The sequence below is a fragment of the Euprymna scolopes genome, chromosome 41, assembly GCF_053919585.1.
Source record: "Euprymna scolopes isolate OS-2025 chromosome 41, ASM5391958v1, whole genome shotgun sequence".
Lineage (NCBI taxonomy): Eukaryota > Metazoa > Mollusca > Cephalopoda > Sepiida > Sepiolidae > Euprymna > Euprymna scolopes.
The window spans coordinates 28,305,000-28,325,910 of NC_136522.1; the positions used below are offsets into that span (position 1 = coordinate 28,305,000).

Below are 20,911 nucleotides of genomic sequence, written 5' to 3' on the forward strand. Positions count from 1 at the left end.
CTTTTCTACAAGTATTTTAATGGTGGATGCTTTAATGAACTGCAGACACTTGTGCCCCCACGACATAGACACCCTCGACAAACCCGACAGGCAGCTAAATCCTACCTCCACACAGTAGAGATCCCTAGATGTAAAAGATCTTTCTACTCCAGTAGTTTCTTCCTCAGAACCGCTAGACTCTGGAATTCCATTCCAGGTTCCTGCTTCCCTAACTGTACTGACATGCAGAAGTTCAAGTGCAACGTGAACCGACATCTTGCTGCCCAAATCCCAACATAGTGCCCCAGTAGTTGTTGCCCCTGATAGTAGCCCCCTACACCGAAGTGGCAATGTGCCTTGTTTGGGGTGAAAATGTAATAAAAAAAAAAAAATTGGCCGAAACATTGTGAAACAACAATTAAAAGATAATGATAATAGTCTGCAATAAACAAAGAAACGTATAAAATATTTATAAACATCTAAAAGAAATTAATCCACAAATAATCTATATGTAAGATTGAAGTTCTTGTTTGAAAATACTCTGAAGCTCAAGCATAAAATCTTTTTACCAAGATAAATGAAGTCGGTATTAAATAACCTGAAAGGATTGATATGCTGTAAATAAAACAAAATGAGACAAATCGTAAGAAGTCACTGGGTAGGTTATGATTAAAATCTGTGATAGCAAGGCACTTTTGTTCATTGTTAAAACTGTCATGGCTGATCTTGTTCACTGCAAAGATGACACTGCCCTTTTCATTGTTAGGTTAACATCAGATTTAAAATCTATTTTTGATTTTATTATTTTTATTTTAGGCTGTGTTTAACACTTTATAAAACTGAATCATGTTTATCAAGGATGGACATTAAACACTGCTCATTATTAGTTAAATCCTATTGAAACGTGACTCCTTTTTAAAAAAAACGTTTTTATATTATTGTAAATTTTTACCATAAAATCAGTATCAGTTTTTCCTTGAAAATTATACATCCAGATGATCTTATTTTGTATCACTTAGTCTTTAATATTATCTTTCCACAATTTACTTGCATATAGGTTAATTGTACATACTTTAATGCAGATATATCTTTGACATACTCGTTATTAGGATTGTGAGTGTTAGGTGTCAATGGAGTAATTTTATGCAATTTCTGCCATTAGCCTCATCAGTGTGGAGCAAGGAAAGTTAATCATGCATGTCTATGACGTAGTATGATGAGGTGTGGAAGTGAAACCTAGCAAGTGATTTTTAAAGACATCTGTTGCAAAGAGCGAAATGATATGAAAATAATACAGTGGATGTCTAATATGAGTCTCAGAGACAAGTTTAGTTCTTGAGATTAGAAAAAGATTATATCTGAACAGTATTGGGAGATGTGTGCAGAACAAGAAACTTTGTTGGTTTGGTCACATTGAAAGAATGGATAAGAATTTTTGGGCTAGTAAATGTAAAAGAGTTGAGATCGCTATATCAGTGACAGGAGAAGATCAAGGCAAAAATAGGAGGAAATGATAAGGATGAACTTGAGAGAAAGAGGGATGAATAAAGACCTGGCTAGACATAGGTTTGTTTAAACGTCAATTTTTAAAAGGATCAAAATTATTTTGGTAACACTGAGTTTGAATAAAAGTTTATTTTCCTGGTACTGAGGTCGAATGATTCATTTTAGCTGATTATTTAACAAAAGTAAAATCATGAAATAATATCTGGAAATAAATTTATCTTGTTTTTCTTTAATATTTTTAGCCGCTTGCAAACAAGGGGAATTCTTGAATGGAACCATTTGTCGTGATTGTCCTGCTGGAACATATCAAGATGAAATATGGCAAGAGTCTTGCATTCTATGCCCTTCAGATACATGGACACGTGGAGATGGTAACAAAGATAATTCTTCTTGTGAAGGTAGGTTTCGAATCGATATATACGAAAATTTGATTGAAATGAAAATACTTTTCACTAACAGGTCTACCGATATTGCTCGGGGATATGGAAAAATGAAGGCGTCCAAAACAAAATAATAATAGACTGAAATTAAAAAAAATGATTTTTAAAAGACTTTGTTATATGAGTTGAACTTTAAAACAAATTATTAGTAAAGCTTTGGCCAGAGAAAAAATATTTCTCAGAAAACAAAGCCGTAGAACAATATACTTTATTAAAATTTTAAGCTACTACTCTTGCTATTAAGCCAATAATTATTGAAAATGTCTTCATTTTAAGAATCTTTTCGGATGGATCAAGCATTTTTCTTAAGGAAATTGAATAGAAATTCAATTTTTTGCTACTAACATGGTGGAACCATAAAAAAAGTTTGTCAGAATCAAATATTGATTTGTCAGAATCAAAACATTTTGATGATAAAAATGGAGTAACTGCTCCTCCTTCATTATATAGAATATATTTGAGAATAAGGTCAATAAAAAAGACAAGTTAGATAACATTAGAACAATTCATACATGAAATCCAATTGCATAAGAGGAGAAAGTAGTTTTAGCTTTAGGTAATTATAAGCTCGTTGACAGATGGAATCAAATTAAAGAGAGCAAATGTTATTTTTATGAATAATTTTTTTTCAAAAGCACAGTTTTTTTTATTTTCTCTCTCTCTCTCTCTCTCTCTCTCTCTCTCTTTCTTTCTTTCTCACCAACGTATTAAGTCAAAGTATTGATGAAATAAAACGCCAGATGTACAAAAACAAAACAAAACAAAAACAAAATTAAAAAACAAACAGACAAACAAAGTATCAAGTTTGTAGCAAACACCTAGAAGACGTTATCAAAAGGAATTTGGAAATGAACGAAATGTTTGGCCTTCTATACACAGGAAAAGTCTCTTCTATTAATTCTTCAAATGCACAAATCACCTGCAAGTAAAAGGTTTATTGTTGCACGAAGCACATGCAACACTATGCAACTTCCAAAAGCGGTCTCAAGACACTTTAACCTGCTTTAATATAAGCAAACAAGAAATTTCTATCACAGAAGTATGTTTTACTTAAAATGTAATAAATTTTGAATTGTGGATGTAGAGAACACCGGTTTATATAGACACCGGGGAGTGACTTCCATTTGGAAAAAGACAAAGATGTTTCAGCCTAGACAAGAAATGTAAGGCTTTACCCCGGTGAGAACATTGTCCCAAAGTAGGACTTTAACCACTTCTAAGTGAGTACCAAATTATTGTTATTCTGTATTTGTAATGTTACCTGACTTTCATGTTTGTCAATTTGTGATAAAATGTATATTTATGTATCTGCAAACTATCTGCGTTTGTTAAGTATTTATGTTTGTAAGCATTTTTAGTTTCAGTGATTCAACCGACTATGAAACCCTAACATTTACATGGACAACACTCATTCAGTACTTCAGAAATTGGATAGACTAAACAATTATTCTGCAGTTAGGAACCTCCATATTTGATTTTACAATTTTGTACACAAAAAATTGAACATGAGAACTTGATAGATATTCTAAACAAGATTATTGAGAAAAGAGAAAGAAGTTCATTTCATGTTCAATCAAGAAGGCAGCTTGATGTTATCACTTAACCTCTCCCTGGGTCAACCTCTTGGACAGGCCCCAGGGATATCAAAGTTAATGATTCTTCTTGACCATCTGTCAACTACTATGCGTTGGATGTGGCCAAACCATATAAATCTACTCCAGTGTAGAGTCTTATTCTACTGAACTGAGGTCTAGCCTGGATCTCAGTTCATTTCATATTCAAGCAAGAAATCATTTTGGATTTGAAAGGCAGCAAAAAAAAAACCAAAATGTTTCGAAATCTTCACTCAAATTTACTCCTAGTCTTTTACTTGAAAATTGCTATTTTAATGTAGTAGTGGAAACATCTTTAACAAAGGTTAAAATTAAGAGAAAGGAAAACAGAAGCCTTACCTGTGTGTGTGTGTGTGCACCAGGCGGGGTTGGATGAGAAAGAGAGGTGGGCAAGTAAATCTGTGTCCTTGACGATTGTCGATGCTAGTCACATTGGTGGATTTCGAGCCATGCATTTGTTGACTCATTGCTACACTTTTTTTCTCGAGTTGGACAAAGAAGAATAATTGATATGAGGATTGATGTATGCCAGGGCTTATCCATTAAAACAGACGAAAATGAAAACTTTCAATAGAACTTCAAATTTATTGATGAGCTTGAAAATGAATCTTGAGCACAAAAGAAACAGGATTATATTTCTGGATCTGGTAATTGAGATTCACAAAGGTGAATTTTGGTATAATTATTTGAGAAGCAAGATGTATTTAATTCTGATATTGTTCACATACCATAACTAGATAGCAATATACTTTTATTCACTTTTTACGAATTGGCTTTTAATAAAATTCTCAGAATTTCTTGATACGCTGTGAATATTGATAGTTTTGTTCAAACAACAGAAATTTTCGATCTTTTAGATAAACTTCACTGGCCAACACATTTTTTGATTCCTAAGTTTTGTAAGCTGATTTAGACTAATTTGGGAATGCTTATTCCGAAAGTCATATTAATTTTTTCTCATCAGATTAAGTTGATGAGATGTTTGCTATTTTATGCTGTTTTTACCTAAAAATTAGGTGTTCTGCCTCTCTATTTGTAGTCATAATTCTTCTAATACACTCACCTCCAAAAGACAAAAAATATGTTCTGTTTACTGTCAATACACAAGAGCGAGGCTAACCGCGAGAATTCCTGAAATTTGAGAAGAATAAAAGACCAAACTCGGACGGATAGACGATGGTACTTTTGCTCAACCAGAGAAAATGGTGAGAGGAGAGGAAAGTCCCTTTCTAAAGAAAGTTCCGGCTCAAAGTGAGAAAGAAAGTTAGGCTGAAGGGCCCAGCAGTTTTTACTATTTTAAACTCATTAATATCCCTTTAAGTTACTCCCAAGTAAAAAGTTACTTTTTTCTACTTCCCTCTTCCGGTTGGTCTTTACTTCCTTTTTGCAACCACTGGCGACACAGCACGCCTTTTTCTCCTTTATTCTCTCCCAACCTCGGCATACACGGTATGTTTCATTCATTTCTTCTTCTGGACAATGTGTTTGTTTACTTTATATTATGGATTATGATACAATATGCCTCTTTTTAAACAAACTTCTTCAAGGTATATTCCCAGTTGGTATGTAAGGAGTTACTTATTTGGGATCATGTCAAATGATGGGAGGCAGCAAGATGTCTGTTCACATTGCATTTAAATTTCTGCATGTCAGTATAGTCAGAGAAGCAGGAAACAGATTGGGGAATTCCAAAGTCTAGTAGCTTGAGTGAATAAACTATTAGAGTAGAAGAGTTTCCGGATTCTAGGAAGCTCAACAGTGAAGGGGTGGGATTTTGCTGCTTGTCGGGCTAGTCAAGAGTATGAACGTTCTATGAGTTTATGAGAGCATATTCCATAAAAATACTTTTAAAACAGACACAGGGATGCAACATTGCAGCGATGGAACAAAGGAGTTTAGCTGATAGAACAGGACCTATTAAATTTGAGACTCTCTCTTATACTAATTAGGGAGATGAATTTGTCAGTATCACTGACATTTGTTAAGCTTCTTGACAGTATTCTTTAGCTTCAAAATGTCTGGTAGAATTCATAATTTGTAATAGCTTATGTAAATTTACTCCTTTCCAAGACACCCAATCTTAACTAAGCTGCCATCTTGTCAATAGAAATTACAACAACAACAAATAAAATGAAGATCATTCTGAACAGAATTCTTTTTCTCTATAGACAAGAGGAGACAACTTAAAAGTCTTAACTCAACATTGCTGGTGAATTCTTATCAAAACTAGAGTTTCTAATCAATAAATAAACAACAACAAAAAAAAAAACTAGAGCAATACAAATCTAAAAAAAAACTATAACACAAACAAACTACTAACTAATTCACCTCCTCCCTTGAGAATCCCCTTGATAAACATTAGAACTAAATTCAATGGTGTAAAATCCCTTTTTTCACGTACATTGCCCAGATATTTTCGCACTTAAAACTTAATCGCTAATCGTTTTAATAGCCAGGATAAGACCCACTCTTCCATAAAGACTCTTACAAGCACATGCATCCTCTATATCCATAACACCATCCTCTTAACTAAAGAATTAACCTAGAATACAATATGCTTACAATTAACAAATCAATGTAATTGAGGACTTTAATGTCAACTACATGGATTGGTTCAGTTTATCGAACTCACAGACTTTCATCTTCCTGACCTGGGTTTTTAGATTGTGAGGACCAGCAAGCCTCACTTCTTGATTTATTCTTGACCACACTACTTGAACATTGTGTGACAGATGGCCATAGACCATTCAGGAATTCTTGTAATAATAGTTATATTATAAACTCTGAACTGAAGTGTTGCTACTCAAGACAACATGACATTACCAACATGCTGATTGAGAAACCCTTTCACCAGAGATGCGCTTTGGAGTAAAACTTTTTTCTCCTTACTAAGCAACCTCTCTCAAGTTTCATTTCAACCTGTGCAGTTGCTAATGTGCATAAACAGCAAACATTCTGCCGCTTCAGCCATCATAAATCAGCAGAGAATAGACAAAAAATTGTAGCATCCAAAAACCACAGCTAAGAATAGATGTGTTGATATTACTAGAAATCGCATTACAGGAATTAAGAATTCATGATTTCTGGAAAATTCATAATCGTGGGTCAATCAACAATTAACACGAAGTCATTTGTATGGCAACGAATGAGGCTGAACTGTTTGCTTAGTAGTTTGACCTAAACTCTTCCCTGGACTCTGCCAACCACTTTCTTGCATAAAGATACCATTAAAAGAATTAAATCATACAGGTCTTAATTTGTGTAATATAATATGATTCTTGACAGCTAAAAGAAGTTCCAGTTTGTTCTTGATAGCTATACATCCAAACATCATCACATTAATGTGGGTGTTCCTCAGGAATCGATACTTGAACATTTATTATTCCTGATCATCATTAACTGTCTCCCAATTTTTGCATCCGAGATGGGTATATTGTTGAAAAACCTATCAATATAGAAATTCGCATGGGGGTGATGGTTGTACAACTCCGCCATTTTTTTTTAAATCTACGTTGAATTGGCTTACTAAACTTACGTTTTAAATTTGCAATTAAACAATGCTTTTATCATTCTTAGCATTCTTAGCATTCTTAGTTCGTGAGAGGGGAATCTATCACCATACTTTCCCTTAAACACGTCTGTTGGACTTTTATTAAGTAGAATACTTAATAATTTTTTTTTTTTTTTAATGGAGAGTAAAAAACGCATTGTGGATGCGTTATCGGCAGCTCCTGTTACTCTCGCTTCTTCTTATTTGTCCCTCAGTCCTCATTTTTTAATGAGTGATTTTTCTGACAAAGGGAGAAGAAAAAGCTGTTTTCTAGGTTGGCAGTATTTTGCGCGAACACTTGGCAGAAATGGCGGAAATTTTCTGTTTCTATGTCTATCCTTGTAGCCATGTCACTAGTAAGGGTGCTGGAGGTAAACGTTTTGTCTGGGCTGACGTTATCCGCCTGATAGTCAGGGACCCGAACCTTGGATTAACCACTAAGGAGGCTGTCCTATCAGCAGGTGCAAAGTACTGGGGCTGCTGTATTGCCATTTTGTGAATGGAATCTGGACCATGCAGTAGCTTTTGGTGGGGCCTCTCGATGCCATACTAGTGGGTAATTGTTACGGCTTCACCTTATCATTAGCTACAAATAAAAAAATTAAAAATTCTTCGTTTCTTTTTCTCTCTTAGTTTCCCCTCTCTGTCCTGCTCTAAGTAAATCTAATGACCTAGTCCACAAATTCCAAAATTTCATCATGACAAGTTTCAAGAAAAAATACACGATTAAACCCGGTTCTCCAACTTCCAACGTAGACCCCTACTACCATGTCTCCTTCTCCAACATCAGGGGTCTACGTTCTAACCTTCCAGAGGTTGAAACCCAATTACAGGAGACTAAACCAGACCTTTTATTTTTAAGTGAAACTGGCATTGGACAGGCTATTTCCCTAGAAGAGTTCGTAATTAAAGGATACTCTAACTTAACTTCTAAATCTGACCCCCAAGATCGCCATGGGCATGGAATATGTGCCTATATTAGGGATAGCATTCCATGTGGTAGGGACATCTCCAGGGAAGAACCTAACTTACCCTATATGTGCTTTCGGGTTGCTTTAGCTCAGACTACGGCATATATATTTACTCTCTATCGCCCCCATAACAGCGGAGTTACTATCTTTCAAAGCATATCTGAGAAAATTGACCAAGTCTTATCTGCTTATTCTTCAGCTAACATTCACGTATGTGGTGACTTCAATGTTCACAACGTCGAATGGTTGACCCACTCTAACAAGACCGATGATGAGGGGAGGTTCTGTCATGATTTCTCCATTGCCTATGACCTCACTCAGATTGTTCAGGAACCCACCCGTGTGCCCGACAATGATGGCCAGTATGCGAGCCTACTAGACCTTTTTCTCACAACTTGCCCTGAACTATGTTCAGTTTCTGTTCTGTCGCCTCTTGGCTCTTCCGACCACTCTGTTGTATCAATTAAGATAAAAATGAAATGTAATAAGTCCCCAGACGTACCTCTCCATCGTACAGTATATCGATACACTAAGGCTGACTGGGATAGCTTCCGTACATTTATATCTGATTTACCTCTGCATTCCATGTTTAAAAAGGATGTGTCCTCTATAGTATTAGACCTGACGGAATGGTTAATTGTAGGTATTGACCGTTTCATACCCTCGAAAAAGTTTCAGCAAAAACCTAACAGCCAGCCATGGTTCTCTCCAGAATGTGCTGCTGCCATTGCGCACAGAAATCACTTTTTCCACTGTTTCCAACGTAATAGATGTATGGAAACTAAAGCCGCTTTCAGGACTGCCAGCAACCATTGTAAGAAAGTAATAAAGAATGCAAGAGAGTTGTATGCTCAATCTATTAAGTCCAAAGTAGCTGAGCAGCGGCTTGGTTCCCACCAGTTTTGGCAAATAGCAAACAGAATCCTGAACAGAAGCGTGTGCTCCATCCCAACTATTATCAATGGAAATGAGGTAATCTCGTGAGCATCAGACAAAGCCAAACTCTTTGTCAAGAACTTTGCAGCTAATTTTACCCTTTGCAATCAAGGCCGCCAACCCCCAATATTTCCTCCTGTATCAGAAAACACGCTATCTGATATACGTATATCTGTACGTGATGTTGCCAAGCTAATCAAAAACCTTGATTCCAGTAAAGCAACTGGCCCTGACGGTATTCCAATTATAGTACTCAAAAAACTTCAACCTGAACTAGCGCCTATACTTACAAAACTGTTTAAACGTTGTCTTAAGGAGAATAGTTTCCCATCTCCCTGGAAAATTTCATCAGTATGCCCTGTATTTAAGAATTCAGGTGATCGCTCATCCCCCTCTCAGTACAGGCCAATAAGTCTCCTGTGCGTCATGAGTAAGTTGTTGGAATCTGTGTTAAATACAGAAGTAATCAACCATCTCAACAAAAATAACCTTCTTAGTGACACTCAATATGGTTTCCGTTCTGCTAGATCTACAGCAGATGTGCTTACAGTTATATCTCATAGGATTAGCAAATCTCTCGACGGAGGCAACCTTTCTAGGGCAATTGCTCTTGACATATCTAAGGCTTTTGATAGGGTATGGCATAAAGGTTTACTTCATAAGATCTCTAGCTATGGTATTGCTGGAAATGTCTTCTCAATTATTAAATCATTTCTTTCTGATAGGTTCATAAGAGTAGTAGTTGAGGGGCAAAAATCAGAAGCTCACAGCATTAATGCCGGTGTCCCTCTGGGTTCCATCCTGGGCCCAACTCTTTTCCTGATCTACATTAATGATCTTCCAAATCACATCCTTACATCATTTGTAGACATTTATGCTGACGACACTACCATTCATGGTAGCACATCTAAGACAGTAAACGACCAAGTTCTCTCCAATTCTCTCTCCTCTGATCTTGAGCACGTAGTACAATGGGGTAAGGAGTGGCTGGTTACTTTTAATGCATCTAAAACCAAGCTTCTCTCTTTACATCATCAACATTCTGATCCACATCTGGCATCAATTGAAATGAATGGCTCTCGTCTTCAGGAGGCCTCAAGTTTTGACAAGCTTCTTGGCTTGATCATTATTCTTGCCAAGGCCGCTGGAAAAATGGTGGGATCTTTCTATCGATCTGGTAGATATCTCACTGCTGATGCTATTCTCTATCTATATAAGAGCCAGGTACGTCCAAGGATGGAATACTGTTGCCACATCTGGGCAGGAGCTGCTAGAAAGGACTTGGCCTGCCTTGATAGAGTTCAAAATAGACTTCCTAGCCTCGTAGGAGATGTCCTTTTCTCTTCCTTGCAACCTCTATCTCACAGAAGAGATGTTGCGAGTTTGTCTTTGATGTATCGTTATTTTCATGGAAAGTGTTCGACTGAGCTTCAATCTATGGTCCCCCCTCGCCAAACTTTCACAAGAAACACTCGTCTAGCTGTAAACATTATCAATAATTCCCCCACTCTTTATCTGTGCCTAAACCTAAACGCAGATTCCATGAACAAAGCTTCTTTCTTAGAACTGCACGCCTGTGAAATTGTCTTCCGTTTTCCTGCTTTCCGGCTGACTACAATATGGTTGTGTTCAAGTCTAACGTAAATAAGTTCTTGATGAGCCGTTCCATATAAGTTATCAAATTTAACAAATTTTCATTACTAATGATTACTATATTGTCCAATTTCTACTGTACACTCTTTAACCCTTATCCTTGAGTGGCCTCTTGGCCTTGATAATGTGGTGATGCCTATGTAAAAAAAAAAAATCACAGAGAAAACATCTTTTCTCTCTCTCTCTCTCTCTCTCTCTCTCTCTCTCTCTCTCACACACACACACACACACACACACACACACACGAATGTTAGTCGACGTGTTTGAACGTTGATCTCTTGGCAAGAGAGCAATTGGCCATTGCAATCGGTGGTTGGAAAAGTTTCTTATAATTGTTAAAGGAAAAGAATTTTGTGTTCGTAGCATTGAATGTACCCATTCACTTATGGCCCTGTTAACAGACTATACTTTATTTCATATGGTTCAGCCATTGTTTTGGATGTGGGTGCATTTAGTTTGCTTGCTTTTTTTTTCAATTTTCTGTTCAGTAAAACAAAAGTTATGATGAATTTTCTAGTGTTAAAAATCGTAAAAATATCTAAGGAGGTAAGCAACGCTTTTTATGACTGGTTTCCATAGAAACCATGTCGCTTCAGTGACTACTGTTGCTCCCAATTCACTGCTCTCGCGAAAAGATAAATAACAAGTCAACTGCAAAGAATGTAGGCTCCATCTACAGGGTTAGAAAACTTTTTACATCTGCCAGCACCCTATATCTCTATAAAGACACAATTCGTCTATGCATTGAGTATTGTTGCTGTATATGGGCAGGTGCACCGACTAGTTTTAGATAGGGAACAAAAAAAAGAGGGTTTTTTTTTACCTAATAGCTTAATGAATCCCTTACTGTCTGCCAATCTCCATTCCCTGTCACATCGCAGCAGTTTTCATCCCTGTACTTGTTTGACAAGTGATTTCATTTTTTTTCCGAATGAATTTACTGTATTTGTACATCCTTGATGGAGGTATCTCTGATCTATTTAACTAGCAGCAAAATCTCACCCCTTTACTATAAAAGTTCCTTGATGTCGGAACTTTCTACTCTAATAGTTTCTTTCATTGGATCGCTTGTTCTTAACATTCCCTCCCTGCACCCTATTTGCCTGGCTATACCAATATGCAGAAATTTAAATTTAACGTGAACATGCTAGCCAATTCTCTATTTAGGATGCCTCCCTTTAAATCCGGTCCTTAGCACAGTAGTTCTCCATGCTTCATTGGCAATATGCCTTGTTTTGTGTGAAAAAATAAGGTCTTTACAAAATTGAGGCATTTTTTATTTTTGTGCTGATCTAGAATGCCCTTTTTTAAGAGCTGGATTTCTCTCACATTAAAAATCCATCTTGTGTCTAAATCTGCCCTCGTGGGAAGACAGGTAAATAGGGACAAGAAAAGAAGAAAAAATCTCCAAATATTTTAATTTTGTTTTATTTATTTTTGTTTTATAGCTTATTGTAAATCGGGCTTTGAAAAGAAAAACGCGGCTGATACCTGTTCTAAATGTCCAGAGGGATTTTTCCGTGTTCTAGAGTTGCTTGACCCATTTGCTCTCTGTACTAAATGTCCTGAAGATTTCACAACGGACGGAGAAGGTGCAACAGAATGTCCATTACGTAAGTATTATAAAACTGTTTCTTTATAACAAGTGTACGCCTTCTTTTAAAAATCATGGAAAAATATTACGCTTTGGCAGTGTCTGAATTGGCGAAGTTAAAAAAAGAAGAAAGGAAAAATGTTTCAAACTGGAAAGTAAAAGAAATACTTTAAAATTTATGAATCAGTATTTCTATACTGATTCATAAATTTTAAAGTATTTTTTGTACTTCATCAGAAAGAAAAAAAAAATAAAACGTCTCATTATAGAAAAAGATTGAAGTTACAATAACATTTATATTTGAAACCTTATGTAACAGTTCCATACCTTCCCTAGACATTCTCATCCAACAAACAATGAGATACTATCAACGTTACCCCTCATCACGTGTTAAGAAATAAAAAAAGAGGAAATAAGTTCATCAGTAGAACCATGGAGAGGAAGTTGTTCACCAAGGTACACGAAAGGAAGCTGAATAGGATTGGTAATCAAGGTGTAGCAGTCATTTAGTACAAAGTGCCAAACAATAGAAGTCAATGTGTTTAGAGTTAGTTTATAATCAGTTTGGCAAGTAGCAATGATTTTTGCGGCAGATAATAACAATTAAAGACAATTTACAGACAGTCTTATGTTTACTACAGTTGAGGACACCGTCCAGTTTGGGACAGTTGGCAGCTGTGAGTACCCTCAAGAGAGATTAGTAAGAGATTGGGGTCAACACCGGGTGAGAATCAATCAGCCGAGAAGAAAATCGCTGAGGATTGACGTAACTCTTTCTACACTATGTAACTGTATCACACACACACACACACACACACACACACACACACACACACACACACACACACACACACAGAACCTAACTGATATGGACGTGCAAAAAAAAAGTTAGATTCGACGTTTGTTGTCGTGTGAACACGTTATCGCAACAATAATAATTACCAGGTAATCATTACTATTATTGACACAATTTAAAAAATAAAAAATAAATGCAGTTGAGTAATTAGTCAAAAACAATCTACATTGCTTTACTTATTCATTTGTGACCTATTTGCTTTAAAATATACTTAATGTTTAAAACACGTTTTAATCCAATTTATTTACCCATGAATAGTGATTGAGTAAAATAATCGGTGGCAGCCATTTTGATTTTTGACAGAAACTAAATACATAACCGGAACAGAAGCAAGTAAAGGTCGAATACTTGGCGTTTGCATTTTTGGTCTCTATCTGTTTCCGTAGCTTTTGGTTGGGCTTCTCGATGCCATATTAGTGAGCAACAAATCATATTTTTGGTGAAAAGCACCCCCACCAAGAATTTATAAGCACGTCACTGAAATATTTAAAACTGTATAATGCTCTAATAAACGGTTAGAAAAAATCGGACGAGTTTCGAAGCTTCTTTCTTCCTCTTCTTCCCCTCTATCAACACATAAATGCCGTAATTCTGCAGGCATATGTAGCAAATATCTAGAATCTAGCTTGGGATATGACGTGCTGAAGAAACAGTGCCCGGAAAACTCGTCCATGGAAAACTAATTCATTTTTGCGAGGTAAGAAAACTGGTTCATTATTGAATAGATACAGATTGAAAACATTTTTATGACCGTTCTTGAAGATATTGCTTTTGAAGGGAACTACATGCTCCATAATATTTAAAAAAATATTTTTGCTCGTTTACTGTTGTTTTAAAAAGATAAAATTGATTTTTCTAACTGTTCGTTTACTACCTAGCTTTTTAAGTTTTTAGTGGTTTAACTTATTTTAAAGCGTTTATTCAGTTAAAAACAAGTTTTGTTGCGTGTTACTTTAGAACAAAAAACTGTCCGACATGAGAGGATAGCATCTTGGCCGTCTCGCTAATCGCTTAAAATAGAAAATTAAAGAAAATATTGAGGTAGCTTTAATTTAAAAAGAGCCCCTCCCCTCCAAAATAAAATAAATTTTAACATTTTTTAAATATAATTTAGGGAGGGGGAGAGCTTTTTAAAAACTATATCTCCCTCAAAAACAAAACAATAAATAAAAACAACAAAAAATGAAATTAAAAAGATTCTTGAAGAACGGAAGTACAGTTTTCGATAAAATTAATAAATTTCTTTATTTTATTGATTACATTTTTCGTAATGATTTAATCATTTTGAAATAAAATAAGAAAAATAAATAAAAATGACTATACGATAGATTTTCAACCTCCTCTTTCCCGCAAAAAAAAAAAAAATTCCGATGTGTATTTACAGTTAATTACAATTTTTATATTTCTAGTGTTTAGGCGTTACATTTCTTATTGATAATGATATTTTTGGAGTATTAAAAAAATAATTAACAAAAAAAAAAAATAAATAAAAAACAAGGTGAGGTTTCGATTCTTCTCCGGAAATTTCCGTTAGTTTTAGCTTTGTTTTTGTTTTCTAATTCGATTAATTTTTTTTAGTAATACCAAATGCACAAACTTATTGTTAAAAAACAACAACAAAAATTCATTCTCGTTATTCAAGAATCTTTTTAATTTCAGTCTTGTTTATGGTTTTGTTTTTCGCAGTAAGTGCTCGTCTGAGCTCCAATCTATGGGCCGCCTTGCCAAACTTTCACAAAAACTTTTCCCACTCTCTATCTGTGCCTTAATCTAAATACAGATTCCATAAACAAAGCTTCTTTCCTAGAACTGCCTGATTGTTGAACACTGTTCCATTGGTATACTTTCCATCCGATTACAATACGGTAGCCTTCAAGTCCAATGTAAACAAGTTCTTGTTGAGCTGCTCTCTTAAATAATCCAAATTCTACTCAATCTACATTGTTAACGATTACTAAACTACCATCTTACATTCATTACCCTTTATTCTCGAGTGGCCTTCGTGCCTTGATAAGTGGTGACTCCCTAGTATAGAAAAAAACAAACAATATAGCCATTTCTCTTGGTAACATTAATAACGCACTTTAAACATTTAATTTAACACACAAAAAATATAATGTCATAACCAAACATAAATACAACCTTAGACGAAGACAGCACATTGAGGACACCCTCATATCCTTTGGAAATAATCAAGCAGGCTTGGCTTCTTTTACATAGTTACATTTAAAATTCTATGATCGATTTACTTTCAGCCACCGTTACCTTGTGGTCCCTGGCCTTGGTAAATTAGATGTAAAATTGTGTTTTACTGAACGAAAGCAAATGAACAATATATACAGACGTGAATGCATAATAAAGTGGGAATAAATTTAACATAAAACAATAGAAGGGTCACCAGTTAGGAAGGCTGATACGTGAATGACTGTGGGCTTTTCTTTTGCAACTTGCCTCCCACCTCTCTCGGCTAAAGGCATGAGGAAGAGGGTTGTCGAGCGTACGTTCTGAGTTTTTTTCCATGCAGCCGGCTGTTCAATTCTTTGTGTCTTTAGCTTTCGGATATTTTTATAGGAATTTCAAGGGAAGTGCCACCAATAAGGAAGTACTAACTTAAAACATGAACAGAGTTTTGTAATTTCATAAAGCACAAAATTTGTAACAAAACATTCGATACATGATACAAGAATATAAAAGTTACTTTCAATTACGTGCAAACACATGTTTTGTAAAGAATGTTTTGTAAATAGCAACAAGTTAAAATATTCATAGCGTAAATAGGCATGTGTAAGTAATATACATATGCGAGTATTTGGCAGCGTGGCATTGTGCATGTTTGTGTTTTGGTTAATCTAGTTCTTGTTAGTATGTTGCAAGTTGATGAAGGCTGATATGTGAATCATTGAGAGCTTTTCTCTTGCAACTTGCCTGCACCTCTCACTTTTATATGTAAACTTTAGGAAGTAACGAAAAGAGTGTATCAAAAATTACTTGAAAAAAAAGAGGCTACGAATTCAAGCAATTTGGTTTTTGGCGTTCGTCAGGATTGCTTCTCATTCTTACTACAGATTGCTCCCCCCAAAAGACTAACGTCTCTAGCCTTACATTCCATTTTCGTCTTATACTACTTGTAAATATTGTCTTTTTTTAATGCTAGGAGCCCCCATTATTTATACAACACTTTATTAAAAACTAGCAGGACCCGTTAACTGCGTTGCCCGGTGGAATCCCGTACCCCCCCCAACAAAAAAGTAAACTAGTACGAAAACTAGTCTGATTGAATAATAATGGAAAGTATAAACAGAAGTTTCGTAGTAATAATACAATAGCAGTAAATTAAAATCCAGTTTTATGTCGTCTTTTTTTAACGTTTAAAAAAACAATTACGACTTTTTTCGCTACACTTTTTTGAGTATTATCATGTCAAAAACGGCGCTTGGAATAGACATCCCAAACTCCCCATGTTAAGAACGGCTTTCAGAATAGACACCACCAACCTCCCCATCTTAAGACCGGCGTTCGGAATAGACACCTCCAACATTCCCATGTAAAGTATTCAAAGTAGACAACCACCTTTTTTTTTTTGTGTGTGTGTGTGTGTGTGTGTGTTTGGAGGGGAATAAGTCTCCCAAATCTAAAGAAAGAAAATTTGGGGATGCAGAGCCGATAGGAGAGGAGTTTATCACGTGTGCGTACAATCCTGGCAGTCAGTGAATTATAGTGCATGATACAGGTCTTTATATCTCGTCCTTGTTACTTCTTATCTCCGCAAAATTTGAATGAGATTTTCGTAATCATCATTGTGGAAAACCTTAAAAAGGTTCTCATTCTAAAGAAAATTGTAAAGTTGGGCCTAATGTATAAATTTACCCCACCATAAAAAATAAGTTAACGTGTGCGCAATTTCGAGAATCAGTCCGTAAAAGAAATGAAAATCAAATACTCCATCTAATTCGGTTCTCTTATTAATGAAATTTACGTTCAAACTGTAGAGTAGGTAATTGGACGATAAAATCGGTACGACCCTAACTTTCTAACACGCGGGTAGGTCTGTCAATTGAGGTACGTAAGCACAAATTGAAAAATATGTAAATATTTGCAAAGAAATGCGAGAAAAAATATATCAATGGATGCAAAAAGGTTACGTGTTTTTATATCTTCGTATTATAAGGGTGATGCAAAAAAGTAGATAATAACTTATAAAAATTAGTTATCTACAAAGATATGCGATAAAAATCAATCAATGCAAAAAGTTTACGTATTTTTATAGCTTTGTATTATAGGGGTATTGCAAAAAAGTAAACATACAATCTAGTTAACTACAAAAATAGTTTATCAGTTTTAAAATGCGGATATTTCATATATGATGTTTGTGTTTATATATATATATATATATATATATATATATATATATATATATATATATATATATATATATATTTACCAGTGGTGCAAAACCGGAATAGAGTGCTCAATGTGTAGCCAGAGCAGTATATAAGAAATTTATTACTGTGAGTCCAGAATGAGTTTACATATTATTTCAGCTAGAGGAAGATCCCCAAAGAGAGGAAATGTCCAACTAGCATCGCCAGAATTCATTTTTGCACCACCCTTATAATAGAAAGATATAAAAACACGTAACCTTTTTGCATCCATTGATATATTTTTTCTCCCATTTCTTTGCAAATATTTACATATTTTTCAATTTGTGCTTACGTACCTCAATTGACAGACCTACCCGCGTGTTAGAAATACCCATCTATGAATTCTGACGATGCTAGTTGGACATTTCCTCTCTTTGGGGATCTTCCTCTAGTTGAAACAATATGTAAACTCATTCTAGACTCACAGTAATAAATTTCTTATATATATATATATATATATATATATATATATATATATATCTTCTATATATATAAAAGCGAAAGTGTATGTATGTATGTGTGTGTGTTTGTATGTCTGCTAAAAACTTTCGACGGACAGAACAAAAATTCGCAAATTTGGTCTCATATGAAAGCTCTATCCTTCGCCCGACAAATATCGAAAATTGGCCATAAACGTTAATTTTTTCACCCTGAAATCAGCACTTTTCTACAGGAGGGGTCAGCAAAAACCGTCCTCTCATGACGATGTCGCTTCTACGCAAGCGTCATACGACGTCGTAAACTGATTTACTTTAAATATCTGAAAAAGCGACAGAGTTTCGGCGACATCGTCTTAGGTCAGTTGGTTAGAGCGCTGAGTCATTATCTAAACGTTTTGGGTTCGAAACGTGGTGTGAGGTGTCTTTTTTCCGATTTTTTAAATTTTGATATTGGAGCAGGGTTATTTAAGCAATTTTTCATGTTCTATGTTTTTTTATTTTATGTTTCAGCTTTTTAAAAGTAGTTTTAACATTCGTTTTTCTGTGTTTTTTCCATCACATTCGCGTTTTTTTTTTGTTTTCCGATTTTTACATTTAACCTCGTTCATTTGCCTTACGTTAGTTTTTTTTGTGTGTTTTTTTCGTTTTTTTTAATATAAATAATTTAATGATTTAATATTTAATATTTAAAAATATTTACTTCGTTTATTCTTATGTCTTGATTACCCTCTTCCCCGCCCGAGCACACACACCTTTAAACCCCCGGAAGTCATTTTTCACGTGTTTTTTTTTTTTTTTGGTTTTTATTTGCAGATTTTTAAAAGAAGTTTTAAAGTTCGTTTTTCTGTTTTCTTTTTCCATCACTTTCGCGTTTTCTTTTTTTTTGTTTTTCCGATTTTTACATTTAACATCGTTCGTTTGCGTTACGTTAGTTTTTAGAGGTGTTTTTTTTTTCGATTTTTTTAAGTTTTAACATTTTAATATTTAATATTTAAAAATATTTACTTCGCTTATTTTTATGTTTTGATTATCCCCCCGCCCGAGCACACACACCTCCAAACACCCGGGCAACGCCGGGTACACCCCCGTTAGTCTATAAATATAAAAGCGAAAATGTTTGTATGTCTGTATGTGTGTTTGTGTGTCCGCTAAAAACTTTCGACAGACACGGCGAAAATTCACAAACTCGGTATCATATTGAAGTTGCATTCTTCGCTCGAAAAATATCGAAAAATTGGCCAAAAACGTTCATTTTTTTCAACCCGAAATCGACAATTTTCGACAGGAGAGGGGTCAACAAAAACCGTCCCCTCGTGACGACGACCGGTTCTACGCATGCGTCAGATGACGTCATGACCTGATTTACTTTAAATAGTTTAAAAACTGACTAAATTTCATGTACGTCGCGTTAGCTCAGTTGGTTAGTGCGTTGGTTCGTTATCTAAACGTTTTGGGTCCGAATCGTGGTGTGAGATGTCTTCTTTTTGTTTTCGATTTTTTAAATTTAAATATTGAACCAGTGTTATTTAAGCCATTTTCACGTAACTTCGTTTCTCTGTTTCTTTTTACTTCGTTTATCTGCCCCGACCACACACCAAAATAAACCCCGGGTACCCACCGATTTTTTAAATTTTAATATCGAAACAGGCTTATTCAAGCCATTTTTCACGTGTTGGTTTTTCTGTTTTCTTTTTTGTTTTTTCGATTTTTACATTTAACATCGTTCGTTTGCCTTACGTTAGTTTTTTTGTGTTTTTTTTCGATAGTTTGATTACCCCCCCGCCCCGTTTAAGTTTTAACGTTGTTTTCTTTTTTACTTCACTTATAACAAACAAACCTGGTCATTGACCTCATTTGCTGAATAGATATTGCTTACGTCGTCATCGTCGTCGTAACGCTCTACGACTTCCGTGCGTGCACCTGTAAATTTGGTTCTTACTTAAATAAATTCAAACATCTTTCAGTAACTTATTCTGGCTGGCCGATTTTATTTTCAAACTTCGCCTCAGGGCTTCAGGTTCGATCCTACCAACTTTACCCCCCCCGCGGTTTCTTTTTTATTTAACAGCACACACACCTCCAAACACCCGGGCAACGCCGGGTACCCCCGCTAGTCTATATATAAAAGCGAAAATTTATGTATGTATGTTTGTGTGTATGTTTGGATGTCTGCTAAAAACTTTCGGCAGACGCGACGAAAATTCACATACTCGGTATCACATCGAACCTCCATCCTTTGCTCAAAGAATATCGAAAAATTGGCCAAAAACGTTAACTTTTTCACTCCGAAATCGACAATTTTCGACAGGGGGATCAACCAAAAACGGTCCTCTCGTGACGATGACCGATTCTACGCATGCGTCAGATGACGTCGTGACCTGATTTACTTTAAATAGTTGAAAAACCGAACAAATTTCATGTAAGTCGCGTTAGCTCAGTTGGTTAAGGCCTTGGCTTATTATCTAAACGTTTTGGGTTCGAATCGTGGTGTAAGATGTTTTTTTTTTCGATTTTTTAAATTTAAATATTGAACCAGTGTTTCGTTTTTCTACTTTTTTTTTACTTCGCTTATTATTAGCGACACCCAAAAACACCCGGGTACCACCGATTTTTTAAATTTTTAAAGAGGCTTATTGAAGCCATTTTTCACGTGTTCATTTTCTGTTTTCATCGTTCGTTTGCATTACGTTAGTTTTTTTCCCCCCGTTTAAGTGTTAACGTTATTTTTTTTTTTACTTCGCTTATAACAAACAAACCTACGTCGTCGTCGTCGTCGTCGTCGTCGTAATGTTCGACGAATTCCGGCCGCGAACCTGTCAATTTCGTTCTTAAATAAATTCAAACATCTTTCAGTAACTCATTCTGGCTGGCCGATTTTATTTTCAAACTTCGCCTCAGGGCTTCAGGTTCGACCCCCCCCCCACCGAGTTCTTTTTTTTAACACCACACACA

At 35.4% G+C, this 20,911-nt stretch overlaps 1 protein-coding gene across 1 annotated transcript in view; it reads left to right on the forward strand.

Annotated features, from left to right (window-relative positions):
* Positions 1–20,911, forward strand: part of LOC145266638 (uncharacterized) — a 275,190-nt gene that overhangs the window by 50,168 nt on the left and 204,111 nt on the right. Inside the window, exons 7-8 of the mRNA XM_080122562.1 lie at positions 1,728–1,883; positions 12,097–12,261. Coding sequence (XP_079978688.1) covers positions 1,728–1,883; positions 12,097–12,261 — 321 coding nt within the window. The remainder of the gene's footprint in view (positions 1–1,727; positions 1,884–12,096; positions 12,262–20,911) is intronic.